The sequence below is a fragment of the Podarcis liolepis genome (assembly GCF_965112155.1).
Source record: "Podarcis liolepis genome assembly, chromosome: 7".
NCBI lineage: Eukaryota > Metazoa > Chordata > Lepidosauria > Squamata > Lacertidae > Podarcis > Podarcis liolepis.
Window position 1 is genome coordinate 4,852,167 of NC_139561.1, and position 15,518 is coordinate 4,867,684.

The 15,518-nt window shown below is 46.6% G+C and overlaps 1 protein-coding gene across 1 annotated transcript in view; it reads left to right on the plus strand.

Annotated features, from left to right (window-relative positions):
- The first annotated feature begins 4,158 nt into the window (after positions 1-4,158).
- The window catches only part of LOC310711919 (tetraspanin-15-like), a 92,129-nt gene continuing 80,769 nt past the window's right edge, over positions 4,159-15,518 (plus strand). Inside the window, exon 1 of the mRNA XM_083514409.1 lies at positions 4,159-4,344. Within this exon, the coding sequence (XP_083370535.1) occupies positions 4,261-4,344 (84 nt within the window). The 5' untranslated portion in view covers positions 4,159-4,260. The remainder of the gene's footprint in view (positions 4,345-15,518) is intronic.

A 15,518-nucleotide genomic window follows, 5' to 3' on the forward strand; every position in this document is an offset into this window, starting at 1 on the left:
CTCCAATCATGACCGAAAGCTACAATTACATTTTGATTAAAGGAAATCTAGCTGAGCTTGTTTTTCTCCCTCCTGCCCCCTCCCCAAAGGCAGCATTTAAGCAGAAGAAACTAGCCCTAAATAATCCTTGCATCATTGCAATGATGCCAGCTTCCTCTTAGACAACAAGGGGAAAAGGCAAACTTGCTATTTCCAGTGAAATCTTCTAGGTGGGTGTTATTCCCTTAATATGCTCATCCAGTCCAAATTCATTTTGATGAAAATTGCCTTTTCCCTCTCAGGTGATGTCCTTAGTTGCCTAAGAGGAGGTAATGTGAGTGAATTTTGTCTCCTGAAAAAGAGAGATGCATAGTCCATACAAATCCATTTGCTCCAGGTGAGAATGATTGAGGCCATAGGAACCAACTCACAGGGGTCAAGGTCCCTTTGCCTCCCCCCAATAAAATATTTGAGAGGGCTCCCCCTCCCCCCAGTTTATGGGCATTGCCATTCAAATAGTGTGCGCACACCAGATCTTGTGATCGATTACACAGTGCAGGGATTACCTGCCCACCCCATATTTTATTCAAGTTGGTACCCCTGCTTGAGGCCTTTGTTCTTTGCAGATTCCAATGCGAATAGACCTCATCCACACCTCCTGCAGCAGGAGCAAGCCAGCAGTAATTCACACCACACACTTTGGAGTTAACTCTTTATTAGCAAGAACAAGGTCTGCACAGGCCTAACAAACACAGGAACTCATCCCTGGTAGGTCTTGCCTTATTGATCAGTTGCCAAGCCTAATGTTCCCCTCCTCCCCTATGTCTTGCTATGTCTCCTCCTCCCCAGGGTTTTTCCTGAGCAATTGGAGACTGTGCCTGCATGTCTGTCTTTGCTCCTCCTGCTTCATGCGTATTCTGCTTCTGAGAGACCATGGAGGAGGGGAGACACCCACACTCTTCCCCAGCCCAATTCACTGCTTTGTTTCTAATCAATGTACGTCCTGTAACTTCCTGCTGAAATCCACAAATTTCCAGTTTACTTCTTTTTTGTCCCACATTTGTTGTGCCCCTTCAGAAAGCAGTACAGTGGTACCTCGGGTTACATACACTTCAGGTTACATTAGCTTCAGGTTACAGACTCCGCTAACCCAGAAATAGTACCTCGGGTTAAGAACTTTGCTTCAGGATGAGAACAGAAATCGTGCTCCGGCGGTGCAGTGGCAGCAGGAGGCCCCATTAGCTAAAGTGGTGCTTCAGGTTAAGAACAGTTTCAGGTTAAGAATGGACCTCTGGAATGAATTAAGTACTTAACCCGAGGTACCACTGTAATGTAATAACAGTGGGAAAGCATTACAGAACAACTAGGAAAGGGAAATGGTCCAGTATAAACCTAGTGCTAGTGTGTTGTATCAATGCCATGTTGCAGAATACACCTGCCACACACACACACACACACACACACACACACACACACACCCTACCTGGAGGGGCCCCATGGGATCAACCTTTCTTTTCTGTACATTTATGAACAGATTGGAGAACTGGGTGCAAGCTAACAAAATGAATTTCAACAGGGACAAATGTAAGTTTCTGCACTTAGGCAGGAAGAACCAGATGCACAAATACAGAATGGGGAACACCAGGCTTACATGTGAAAAGGATCTAGGGGTCATGGTGGACCACAAGCTTAACATGAATCAACTGTGTAATTCAACAGCAGGGGAAAAAGTGAATGCTATCCTAGGCTGCATCAACAGAAGTTTAGTGCCCAGATCAAGGGAAGTCATAGTATCACTCTATTCTGCCTTGGTCAGACCACACCTGGAATACTGTGTCCAGTTCTGGACACCACAATTTAAGAAGGATGTTGACAAACTGGAATGTCTGCAGGAGAGGGCAACCAAGAAGATCAAGGGTCTGGAAACTAAGCCTTATGAGGAGCACTTGAAGCAGCTGTGTGTGTTTAGCCAAGAAAAGAGGAGACTGAGAGGAGATATGATAGCCATCTTCAAATATCTAAAGCAGGCTTCCTCAAACTCAGCCCTCCAGATGTTTTTGAGACTACAATTCCCATCATCCCTGACCACTGCTCCTGTTAGCTAGGGATCATGGGAGTTGTAGCCCTGAAACACCTGGAGAGCTGAGTTTGAGGAAGCCTGATCTAAAGGGCTGTCACATGGAAGATGGAGCAAGCTTGTTTTCTCCTGCTCTGGAAGGTAGGACTCGAACCCAAGGCTTCAAGCTCCAAGAAAGGAGGTTCTGACTAAACATTTAGAAAAACTTTCTGACAGTAAGAGCTGTTCAAGAGTGGAACGGTCTCCCTTGGGAGGTAGCGGACTCTCCTTCCTTGGAGCAGAGGTTGGGTGGCCATCTGCCATGGATCCTTTAGCTGAGTTTCCTGCATTGCAGGGGGTTGGACTAGATGACCCTTTGAGTCCCTTCCAACTCTGTGATTCTATGATTCTCTGTTGAAAAGCACAGGTTGCAATACTGACTGCTGAAGGTGCACACCTGCATTATTAGAAATGTTTGTTTATTACTGCTTTCTGCTTCGTGTTCTTTATCCAGTTCTGATTTGTTAGAGAACATGACATACACATAAAAAATGGAATCTGAGTTTCTCATGCCTTTTCAGCATACTCAGTACTACCAGTGCCTTGTTTCCTGTAGGGGAAAAGTCCAGGGGCAAAGCTTGGTGGAGGGTGCCTTGCTTTGCATGCAGAAGGTGCCAGGTTCAAGCTGTAGAATCTCCAAGTTGGGCTCGGAAGGACCTCTGTCCCAGGACCCTCTGCAGCTACTGCCACTAGTACTAGATTTATGGGAAAGGGAAATAATCTATTGTTTAGGCCATCAGACTATGAAGAGCATCTAAATACACCTCCTCCCTGAAAGCCTTACCATGATTCATTTAAAAAATAAAAAGTAAAAAAGCAGGGGAAATAGGCTCTAAAACAGACATTATTGCTCTGATAGGAGAAATAAATATCTAATGGCTTCACAATCATTTGTCATATTGCATTTTTAAATCTCTCTCTCTCTCCCTCTATCTATCTATCTCCTGCAGCTAGATCATTCTTGCCATTCAGTTGCTGTTTTCATTGTCCTTTCTTGCACATTTTAGGGAGGGCAGTGCTATGGGGCTGACATAGCTTAGGGCTTTAGCATTTTGCTGATTTAGCCACTCAGCAAATGACACTGAGCTTTAAGGATCATGGTCTGACTTGCTAGAAGGCAGCTTCTTATGTAACTATGAACCCAGGAAATATGTGCTGGTCTTTGAAACGGATTGAGCAAGGCAAAGAAAAACGTTGCACGGATAGAAGTAAATGAAAGACATCAGATTCAATTCATTAGAAGACTAACCTCATTCCAGAGAGGATGCAAAACGCGAGAGACAAAAGTGCAAATACTGTAGGGTGTGGCTGTTCTAGCATGCAACCATCTTCAACTGATACATTGTATTCACTTGCTGCTTGAAGATAATTCTGTGGCCTTCTAGTGGGAATTTTCCCATCAGGAAGGAACATAGCCAATACCACCCCTGACAGCCTCCAACATAAAGGCCCTTTGCCCTATGGAGCCATTCACATTTAGACATTTTTCTCTGAGCATCTACACGTGAAGCGCAGAGCGGGTCACAAATTTGCGCCTGCCAGCAGGACCTGCATAAAAGTGTAGCTTCAGCTACACTTCAGGTGGTGGGAGCAACACAGAACACGCGCAACGATCCTTGGTATCAAAATTGAAATGCTAAACGCAGGCAACCCGTGAAAGATCCAGAGGGCACAAAACACAACTAGATTTTTGTGTGTGCTTCATGGGGAGAGAAGCTTTCGGTCATTCTCACTCTGCGCCTGTTTTGGCAGGCAGTGGCGTAGCGTGGGGGGTGCAGGGGGACCGGCCGCACCGGGCGCAACATCTGGGGGTTAGGGGGCGCAAATCCACGGGTTAGGGGGCGCAAATCCAGGGGTTAGGGGGCGCAAATTACTTGCCTTGCCCCGGGTGCTGACAACCCACGCTACGCCACTGTTGGCAGGTAGCGCCGACACAGCGCCTTGAGGGCCAAGGGCGCAAAGGAGCCCAGGGAGCCGCCGCGCCGGGCCCTTTAATTGCTTTCACTTTTGCGGGGCGGAAGTGGGCGGGGCGCGCCGGTGCCGAGGCGAAAGGGAAAGTGGAGCGGCGGCTGCCGGCGGGGGCGGGGGCGACCCAGGTCCCTTTCCCGGCTGGATGGAGGCGCGCCGCTGGCCGGCCTCCCCCGGAAAGGCGCGCCGGCGGAGCCATGGGCGGCGAGGGCTGGCGAGACTCGCTGGTCTACTACTACTGCCTCAAGTTCGCGCTCTCGGCGTACGCCACCCTCTTCTCGGTAGGTGACTCGGCTCCGGGCGGCTCTCGCCCTCCTCCTCCTTCTCCGCCGCCGCCTCGTGGCTCCCCAGGGCCGCTCAGCGCCGCGCCGGGCGGGGACCAAACCCAGCCCTTTGTCTCCTCCATTGCAGCCTGCAGCGGGGGGGGGGGGCTGTGCTGTATATGCGCCCCCCGCCGCCGCCGCCGCCTCTCAGCCCCCGGGGGTTTGCTTTCTGGACTCTGCATCTTCCAGCATCGTGTCTGCGGGCCTCTGGCGCCGCGGCTCCCCCCTCGGAAGAAAAGCAGCGGCCTTAGACCGCTCGCAGCCAGTGCGTTCCCACGGCTGGCTTGGAAGCCGCGTTGGTTTTCTCTGGTTATTTAGAATTATATACTGTTGGATTGTTTTGCAGACAAGAATAAAACGATACCATTATTGGTAGAAACGGTTAGCAGCCATTTGGAACATTTTTAAAAGATCAAAATCAGCAATAAACTGAAGCAGAAAGATGTCCACGTTCTGTGTTGTTGGCGAAATCCCCTCCTGCCCTGAAGTTCCCTTTGGGCCAGTCACTCCCTGCTGCCCACCTCGCCTACTTCACAGGGTTGTTGTGAGGATAAAATGGGGAGGAGGAGAATTAAGTATCGCCAGTTGGAGCTCTTTATGAGAAAGATATAAACAGGAATGTTTTGGGCGGCTGCATTTACACGACATTAGCCACAATCCAGAAGGATCCTGTTGCTTCTTGGAAAATACTGCTGCCTGGTGTGGTTTCTCCTCAACCCCCCCCCCCCCCAAAACCCCGGTGCAATCTAACTAGAAAACTGTATGTGGAATAAGCAGTACAGTGGTACCTCAGGTTAAGTACTTAATTTGTTCTGTTCTTAACCTGAAACCTGTTCTTAACCTGAAACTGTTCTTAACCTGAAGCACCACTTTAGCTAATGGGGCCTCCAGCTGCCACCGCGCGATTTCTGTTCTCATCCTGAAGCAAAGTTCTTAACCCGAAGTAATATTTCTGGGTTAGCGGAGTTAGCTGAAGTGTATGTAGTTAGCTGAAGTTAGCTGGGTTAGCTGAAGTGTATGTAACCTGAGGTACCACTGTAATCTGAACATACCCTAACAGCTGTCTTGCTTATGCAGATGATAGCTTATTGAATAGGATTGGGGGGGGGGGCGTTGCAAGGGCAGGGGAACCAAAAAGCTCATGTGCATCCAGTGCATACTTGCCCACCCCTTCTCTGATGTGAACAGTGCCATGCAGATGTGGCTTGAAGCACAGCAGGAGGAAATAACCTCACTGCATTTCAAGATGCTGATGTGAACACCCCAAAGTGGACCATTGGGTGTGTTTAGCACAGCACTGTCCACACTCACTGGAAGTGGCACTATTTCTATTCCAGCCCTCCCTGACCCTTCCTTTATTATACACATATACAGTCATACTGTCAGGATGAATACGCTTCAAGTTAAGCATTTTCGGGTTGTGCTCCGCGGTGACCCGGAAGTAACGGAGTGCGTTACTTCCGGGTTTCTCTGCTTGTGCATGCGCAGACGCTCAAAATGATGTCATGCGCAGAAGCGGCGAAATGCCGCATACGCAGACGCACAGTCGTGTGTTACGTTCGCTTCAGGATGCAAACGGGGCTCCAGAATGGATCTCATTCACATCCAGAGGTACCACTGTACTCGTGTGTGCATATATTCCTGCAACTCAGGATAACCCTTCCATGTCCACCAAAAATGTATTTTGTAATAAATGAGTTACTCTTTGATCTGCTGGCCACAGTTTCACCCCCTCCACTAACACATTTTCCCAGCTCATTATAAGGAAAGCTGCTCATTTTTATTTTTATTTATTTAATGTATTTTCTAATTCGCCTTTCTTCACCATGTGATATCAGAGAGGGTACCATAATAAAATGCACCAATATAATCTCCAGTAAAAATGCAATTTGGTCATGACTCAGATCTCCAGGTCCCCACACAGGTAAACAAAAAACCCCAGTCAAGGCTGGCAGGAAAAAGCTTAGACTGATTCTTAGGCAGTTGAGCCTCTGACTGAACATGTGTGCTCTTGTGGGAGAACAGCCCCACCTTGCCTAGGGAACTAATTAAAACAATGGTGTAACTACCAGTTCCTCTTCAGACAATACATAAATAAATTGTGGAATTTGCTGCCTTAAGCTGTGTTGATGGCCACTGGCTTAGAGAGCTTGAAAAAGTTTTAAAATTCATGGGGCTTTTTGCTAAAAGGAACTGTGTACAGGGGCAGTATCCTGAGTGCCAGTTGTTGGGGAAGAACGACAGACTGGCCGAGAAAATCATGCCTAACTTTGTGTATGTTCAGACCATACTGCAACATTTGAGTTTTGCTTCACGTAATGCAAAGTGGAGTCCCTAAGGTGGTTGGATGGTGTCTTGTACACCTCCTTCTGGCAACTGGAGCTATCAAAGGAAGGGAATTTTCTTTGCCGAAGATTTTGGTAAAGAAAGTCCAGGATCTAATTTGCACTCGAATTTTACCAAGGTTTACCCCCGGTCAGAGGTGGAGCTAGCTGCTACGGCACCTGGAGCGGCATGCACCTGGGGGTGGGGCTAGCTGCCCGTGGAGGCAGGGCCCATGGAGGATGGAAGGCGGGGCCCGTGGAGGCGGGGCAAGCGTCCCAGGGATGCGGGGGGTGATTCCCAGGGGTGCACCAACCACTGCTAGCCTCCTGGGCAAGTGGCAAGTGTTGGGGTGGGGCGGCGATGTCACACACCCCCCCCTCAGGGATGGCACCTGGGGCAGATCACACCCACCGCACCCACCTTTCTCTGCCTCTGCCCCCGGTGTGAGTTCAATGCCAGGGCCCCAGAAATTCATGATGTAAGGATAAATGGCCTCTGATCAGGTGTGGAGTGCATTTTTTTCCTCACTGAACATAAGAACATAAGAAGAGCCTGTTGGATCAAGCCCATCTAGTCCAACATCCTGTTCTCGTGATGGCTAACCAGGTACCTGTGGCAAACCCACAAGCAGGATCCAAGCACTGTCCCCTCTTGGGGTTTTCAGCAACTGGTGTTTGGAAGTGTTACTTCCTCCATCTGTGGGAACAGAGCATAGTCATCCCAGCTTCAGCCACGGATAGCCCTTAAAGCCATTTTCATTGGTGGCCACCCTGAGGGAGTGAGGTCTATAGTTTAACTCTGTGCTGCGTGAAGGAGAACTTGGTTGTCTCTGCCCTGAACTTCCCAACGTTCAGCTTCATTGGATGTCCCCAATTTCTAGTGTTGCAAGAGTGGGAGCAGAACTTTGCTCTCTCCACTTTCTCCATGGCATGCATAATTTTAAAAACCTATTTCATGTCGCCTCTTACTCACCTTTTCTCTAAAATGTCCCAAATGCTTCAACCTTTCATCATAGGGGACTCTTTCCATCCTTTTCCTCCTTTTGGTTGCCCATTGCTGATGGCCCTACGGATGAGGCCTGCACATCAGGGATTACAGATGGAGAAGGGTCATGGCTCCTCATAGGTTTGAGCCTCTCTCCTCCTCCTCCTTCTTTGGCGATCCCTCGTAGCCGAGTAAGATTGTCTTCCATAAACACGGTTTTAACAATGAGTCTGTAAGTGACTGTGGAGGCCAATTCTGGATCCACACGTCCTTCCACAGTGGGGACATCACCTCTTCCTTTGTCTGATGGGTCTGGTAGGGCTGAAGAGGCAGAGAGGTGACTCTCTCAAGAGGTGCTGAGCAAGCTTGTTTCCTTCAGAAGCTGTTGAGGCTCATCACCTCCTTGGCTTCTGGCCTGGAAGGTGGACCTGCCCTCCCTGCTTTTTTCCTGCTAGTTTAACTGCCCCACCTTTGCAAGGTTGGTGTAATTCAGGCAGCCTGGTGCCTCCTAGATGCTTTGGATTATGACTCCCATTACCTCCAGCCTCCATGGGTACAAATTGAGGAAGCGAGCATTTTGGAAGACGGATAGGCTAGTCTTTCTCCCTGACCTGCTTGTCTCATGCAGATGAGCCCACTCAGGCCAGTGCTCTGTCCCCACAGTCAACCAGATGTCCATGGGATGCCCACAAGCAGGATGTATCCAAACACGCATTTGTTCCCCTGCAAACTGAAGTGGTTCAGTCCAGGCACAGAGGCGGCTTCACGCCTGCCGGCTGATCACTTCAGTTATAAATCAGTCCACTGCTGGTTGAGACTGTAAAAACTTTGGAGGTGAGCTGGTAGTGGTATGTAGAGTAACTGGTGTCGTGCCCTCCTTGTCAAGAAGGCTGCCTCTGAACATTTCTCTGTAAATTGCAAGTCTCTTGTTTCTTGCAAGAGTGAGGTATTCTTCGGAAGCTCGCTGTTCAGTAAAAGCAGCTGTATGCCGTTATTCATGTCACTGCTTGATATGGATGGGTGACAAAGAAGCTTTTGTTAATAGTACAAAGCTTAATAGTATGACAGGCTTGTCTGCATGAAGTTCATGAAAGGATGTGGGTAAGGAGTGGAACAGAAGCCTTTGAGTAAATGCTGTACTTCTTTGTGATCGCTCCTAATAATTCTACTTGTACCTTGAGCTGTAGTTGAATGTTGAAATCTGCTCCATGAGGAATGTATTGTCTCAAGAGAAAATTCTATTCAGGTCCCATTCAATCTTATTGAATCCTTTAGTAGAAGTAAATGAGAATGATGTTGTACCACGGATACATGGGCCTGCTTCACTGCCTGATTGGTTACCTGCAGAAGCTATCTGTACTTCGGAACGTGTCAAGGTGCCTTTTCTCTCTCAGCTGGCTTTGTAACATTCACATTCTGCGGCTTTGTGAATAATGGAATAGATCTGCTTTATTGGACAAAGTGATTCTGAGGATTCAGTGTGGTAAGAAACTGCAACAGAGAAGTATTTAGAGCCGAAGTGGCTATCTGCTGCTGCTGCTGCTGCTGCTGCTGCTGCTGCTGCTGCTGCTGCTGTTGCTGTTGTTTAGTCGTGTCCGACTCTTTGTGACCCCCTAGACCAGAGCACGCCAGGCACTCCTGCCTTCCACTGCCTCCCGCAGTTTGGTCAAACTCATCTTAGTAGCTTCAAGAACACTGTCCCACCATCTCGTCCTCTGTCATCCCCTTCTCCTTGTGCCCTCCATCTTTCCCAACATCAGAGTCTTTTCCAGGGAGTCTTCTCTTCGCATGAGGTGGCCAAAGTATTGGAGCCTCAGCTTCAGAATCTGTCCTTCCAGTGAGCACTCAGGGCTGATTTCCCGAAGAATGGACAGGTTTGATCTTCTTGCTGTCCATGGGACTCTCAAGAGTTTCCTTCAGCACCAGAAATCAAAAGCATCAATTCTTTGGTGATCCGCCTTCTTTATGGTCCAGCTCTCACTTCCATACATCACTACTGGGAAAACCATGGCTTTAACTATATGGAGCTTTGTTGGCAAGGTGATGTCTCTGCTTTTTAAGATGCTGTCTAGGTTTGTCATTGCTTTTCTCCCAAGAAGCAGGCATCTTTTAATTTCGTGGCTGCTGTCACCATCTGCAGTGATCATGGAGCCCAAGAAAGTAAAATCTCTCACTGCCTCCATTTCTTCCCCTTCTATTTGCCAGGAGGTGATGGGACCAGTGGCCAGGATCTTTGTTTTTTTGATGTTGAGCTTCAGACCATATTTTGCGCTCTCCTCTTTCACCCTCAATAAAAGGTTCTTTAATTCCTCCTCACTTTCTGCCATCAAGGCTGTGTCATCTGCATATCTGAGGTTGTTGATATTTCTTCTGGCAATCTTAATTCTGGCTTGGGGTTCATCCAGCCCAGCCTTTCGCATGATGAATTCTGCATATAAGTTAAATAAACAGGGAGACAATATACAGTCTTGTTGTACTTCTTTACCAATTTTGAACCAATCAGTTGTTCCATACTGCTGCTGGCCGGTGTTCAAAAAGCAACAATCTAAAAGTGGGCATCACCAAACCGTCTTTGTCCACCCTGTGTCCACTGTCTCTTGCATCCACACATGTAGGCACAAACCCCACATGTGTGTGCGCACATGCTCACCACATAATGGCAGAATGCTGTATTAGCTCTCACAGAAAACAGATGCCAATTGAAGAAACATCTGTTTTACTGCAGATTATCAAACACTGGCATGGAATAGCATTAAGGGAAGTAAGTTCCACATAAGCCTCTGATCATGTAAACATGCTCTCTATTCCGCAGGTGGTTTGCACAGTGGTTTTGAGCAGTTCAGCATGGTCAGAGGGGCACTGTTGCACAGAGAACTTTATTTGCATTCTGTTACCTTGGAATTTCATTTTCCTGGTGATTGAATGTTGTGTGTGTGTGTGTGTGTGCGCGCGCGCAGTTGACAGGACAGTGAAAAGGATCTTTTCGGAGGATGCGCTGGGTTTTTTGCTTCCCTCTTCTGTTTAAATGTAAGAAACACAACCAGCAGAAAGTGAAATATCTACACTATATAAATTTAATCAATTAGTAAAGCATCTATAGTCTGAATATTGGGCAAAATCTAATTTAGCATTCTGAAACATTCAGTCCATAATGCCCATAAGTGGACCAGCTATCCCAACGGACATTAACATTGTTTACATCTCATAGAATCACCCTAATTATCATAGGTACTCTCAGTAATGGCTTTCCTCCCTAAGAGCTCTATGTACTTAAGATGCTTATCCGTCCAGCAAACCTGTAGGTCAGCATATCATCACCCTCTGTAGAGTTGAGGCTGAGATGGTTTGCTGTGCTTGAGGCCACCAGTGAATGGACCTGTGTGTGTGCGTGCGTGTGTAGCCATTAGCACATTTTATTTGAAAATGTTTTTAGGTTATAATTAGGTACTAGTTTATTAAGTTTGAACAAGTATTCTTTCAAACCAGTTTGAAGGTTTTGTCTTGAAAGCCAAGCAAATCCTTGAAGGTAGGAACTCATTTGAGATGGTGGGATATTTCCAGGATGTCACTACAGTGGTACCTCGGGTTACATACGCTTCAGGTTACAGACTTTGCTAACCCAGAAATATTACCTCTGGTTAAGAACTTTGCTTCAGGATGAGAACAGAAATCATGCAGTGGCGGCAGCAGGAGGCCCCATTAGCTAAAGTGGTTCTTCAGGTTAAGAACAGTTTCAGGTTAAGAATGGACCTCCGGAATGAATTAAGTTCTTAACCCGAGGTACAAAAGTAGTTCCCAGCACTGGCGGAGGAAGAGGAGTGCAGGGGGAGCGCACTGCCCCCAGCAGCGTGATCCTGGTGGGGTGCCATTGCGGCTGCCCCCCATCTGCACTGGGCACCACGCCCCTGCAGGCAGCGTGCCCCACCCCAGGACACGCGCCAACCACGCCCCTGCCTGCTCAAGATATGGGACAAACCACTGCTCTACAGCCTTCTGGAACTGGCGCTGCAGGGCCCACAGTGATGCTAGACATGGCCTGTGCTGGTTTTTTCCTGTGTATTTTTGTGGTGAGTAAGCAGGCTGGGGGAGATAGCAAGTGCTCCAGAATCTATTACAGTCTGAGTCCATTTGTTTCATATAACTCACCATTGGAATTTCCCAACAGCTCAGGAGCTTTCCTAGCTGTGGCACCAGCTCTGTTTTTACCTCTGTTTCACTTTCGTCATTCAAACCACCAGCCAAGAAATAGCCAAGTGTGTGTTAGCCAAAACTTCACGCCCATGGTTTTCCAATAGGCAAACCAAGGTGGGCAAGATCTGTTCAGCAGCTTCTGTGGACGGTGCAGGATTCTGGTTATAGCAAGTGGTTTGTCAGGGTCCAGGTTACATTGTGGAGGTAACCAGGAGCCACAGATAAGGGATTGGGGACATCAAGCAGAATCAAAAGTTGGTCAAGTGCACCATATTTAACAAACAAGTCTCTGTAGCTGTGATATTACCTAAAACCCACACAGCTTGTTCATGGAAGTGCACCTGTGAAGAAGCCAGCAGTTACTGTTCCGCTATCTACTACAGCTGATCAGATGTGCCAGAGGCAACGCTGGCTACTGCCCAAGCAGATTCATATCTTGGAGTCTTGGTTGACCACAAACTTGACATGAGCCAACAGTGTGACGCGGCAGCTAAAAAAGCCAATGCAATTCTGGGCTGCATCAATAGGAGTATAGCATCTAGATCAAGGGAAGTAATAGTGTCACTGTATTCTGCTCTGGTCAGACCTCACCTGGAGTACTGTGTCCAGTTCTGGGCACCACAGTTCAAGAAGGACACTGACAAACTGGAACGTGTCCAGAGGAGGGCAACCAAAATGGTCAAAGGCCTGGAAACGATGCCTTATGAGGAACGGCTAAGGGAGCTGGGCATGTTTAGCCTGGAGAAGAGGAGGTTAAGGGGTGATATGATAGCCATGTTCAAATATATAAAAGGATGTCATATAGAGGAGGGAGAAAGGTTGTTTTCTGCTGCTCCAGAGAAGCGGACACGGAGCAATGGATCCAAACTACAAGAAAGAAGATTCCACCTAAACATTAGGAAGAACTTCCTGACAGTAAGAGCTGTTTGACAGTGGAATTTGCTGCCAAGGAGTGTGGTGGAGTCTCCTACTTTGGAGGTCTTTAAGCAGAGGTTTGACAACCATATGTCAGGAGTGCTCTGATGGTGTTTCCTGCTTGGCAGGGGGTTGGACTCGATGGCCCTTGTGGTCTCTTCCAACTCTATGATTCTATGATTCTATGATATTGATTCTCTATCCCAGCAAACCCAGCGTGAAAAATGCTTTAAAGCTGTCTGCCTTGCTGGTGTGTGGGTGTGGGTGTGTGTGTGTCCGTCCCACTAAGAACGCTGGCTCTGTAAGGCTGGGGATGCTTGTGCAGGGCAGTTTGTGTATATGTATATGCATTCCGGCATATATGGCATATATGGTTCTTGGACAGAACCGTTGCCTAAGTTGTGACTGCTGTACGATTGCTAACTGTTGTGGCAATGTGAAAGGCTGACCTTAAGATTAGAAGAATGAGAAATTGAAAATGACATGTTTGCTCATCCCTAGGAAGGGATAAGGTTTTATGCAGGGTGGATAAAAATCAATGATTTTTTAGAAAATTAAAAACAAAAAAAATCAGATTTTTTTATTTAAATCAGATTTTTTTAAAATTTAAATTGGATTTTTAAAATAAAATGCTTTTGGAGGGAAAATCTTTCTAAAGATAGTTTTTCTATTTAAGTTACATTATACCCCAAAGGCTATTCATCAGGAAATAAGGATTTATTTTACGTTTTTCATGTGTGCTAAAACTCAGTTTAAGATTTGTTTGTTTTTTTAAAAAAACCCTTTAATCACATCAGTTAACAAATATGGATACATATGCTATAATGTTTTTGTTTTAGTGAAATAAATTGTTTATATTGTTATTAAGGAAATGATTATTTTTCTCCTTCCAACAAAGTACAGCAGAAAAGTTGTCCAAATACAAACAGTTAACTTATTAAACCTGACAATAATTTCATAATTATTTGTCTATGTATTTCTAACAGTATAGCCAAATCAGTAATTTTTGATATAACTGTAGAAACTACTCTGGAAATTTATTATTCCAAAAATGAAACCTTGATCTGGTTGTAAATATTAAGATTATACCAGCAAGAACGAGTCTTTCTGTAAAAAAATGATTTAAATCAAGTCTTACTGACTAGTGTTTTAAATTGTGATTTAAATCAATTTGATTTAAATCAAATCCACCCTGGTTTATTATTATTATTATTATTATTATTATTATTATTTATTAAGATGAATGCCCCATGCAGGCGCTGTGGGAAGGAACTTGCTTGCTTTCTCCTCTTCACAGATGACTGCTGCTGATTATAGTACAATGCTGCTTAATTCTTGGGGAAGACATCCGAGGAAAACTTTGGGCAGGCCTGTAGCATTCAAGAAGAGGACTTTCCTGTGAGGCAGTGGATCCACTTGGGCTTGCTGGCAACTTTCAGCTGCAGCATTTCCAATGAGTGGAGGTGCCTGGAGAGCAAACCCTCCTGCCCTGGGTCTTAATTGCTGCTGCTTGAAAGCAAGGAAGGTGGCTAAAGAGCTTGTGAGTGGCTGACAGGAAAGGCTTTTAAAAACCATTTGAGATTGCCAGAGTTAAATACTGAGGGTGAGGGAGAATGCATGTGTGCACATGTGTATTCAGGAAGAAATAGAGGCAATCCATCAAACTGGGAAGCTGAGAACGTGGAAAGTTCACTTCACCACCCCCAGCCCCGGTCTCATCTGTACAGAGCTCTGCAAGGTTGGTTTGCATTTCCTTCAGGAATGCAGCAAAGCAGCTGTAGTGGCTGCATATGTGTTGTGTTGTGGCCTAGAGACTGAACTGTGAACCAGGAAGTTGCTTGGAATGGAAGGTAACTCAACAAAAGGCGTTTAGAATCATAGAATCATAGAATCATAGAGTTGGAAGAGACCACAAGGGCCATCGAGTCCAACCCCCTGCCAAGCAGGAAACACCACCAGAGCACTCCTGACATATGGTTGTCAAGCCTCTGCTTAAAGACCTCCAAAGTAGGAGACTCCACCACACTCCTTGGCAGCAAATTCCACTGTCGAACAGCTCTTACTGTCCGGAAGTTCTTCCTAATGTTTAGGTGGAATCTTCTTTCTTGTAGTTTGGATCCATTGCTCCGTGTACGCTTCTCTGGAGCAGCAGAAAACAACCTTTCTCCCTCCTCTATGTGACATCCTTTTATATATTTGAACATGGCTATCATATCACCCCTTAACCTCCTCTTCTCCAGGCTAAACATGCCCAGCTCCCTTAGCCGTTCCTCATAAGGCATCGTTTCCAGGCCTTTGACCATTTTGGTTGCCCTCCTCTGGACACGTTCCAGTTTGTCAGTGTCCTTCTTGAATTGTGGTGCCCAGAACTGGACACAGTACTCCAGGTGAGGTCTGACCAGAGGTTTGAACATAATTCTACTCTTAACAGCTGTATCAGCTACATATGAGCTACTGCATTGTGTTAGCTCTGTTGATATTAATGGTCGGAAACCATCAAGCTGTTGTTTCCCCACTGACCCATGGGGCAGGCAGAAATTCAGCAGATACAGCTCTTTTTTCTCACCTTGAGGCAGAAAAGCTTCACCTGCTGAATCAGCTGCCTGCCATGCAGCTAGCTAAGAGCAAGGACCCCTGACAGCAAAAAAATCCATCTTCTCTTCTCTTCTTTACTCCTCTTCTCCATCCCTGGCACACAATGCTTGGTTATCATGCAT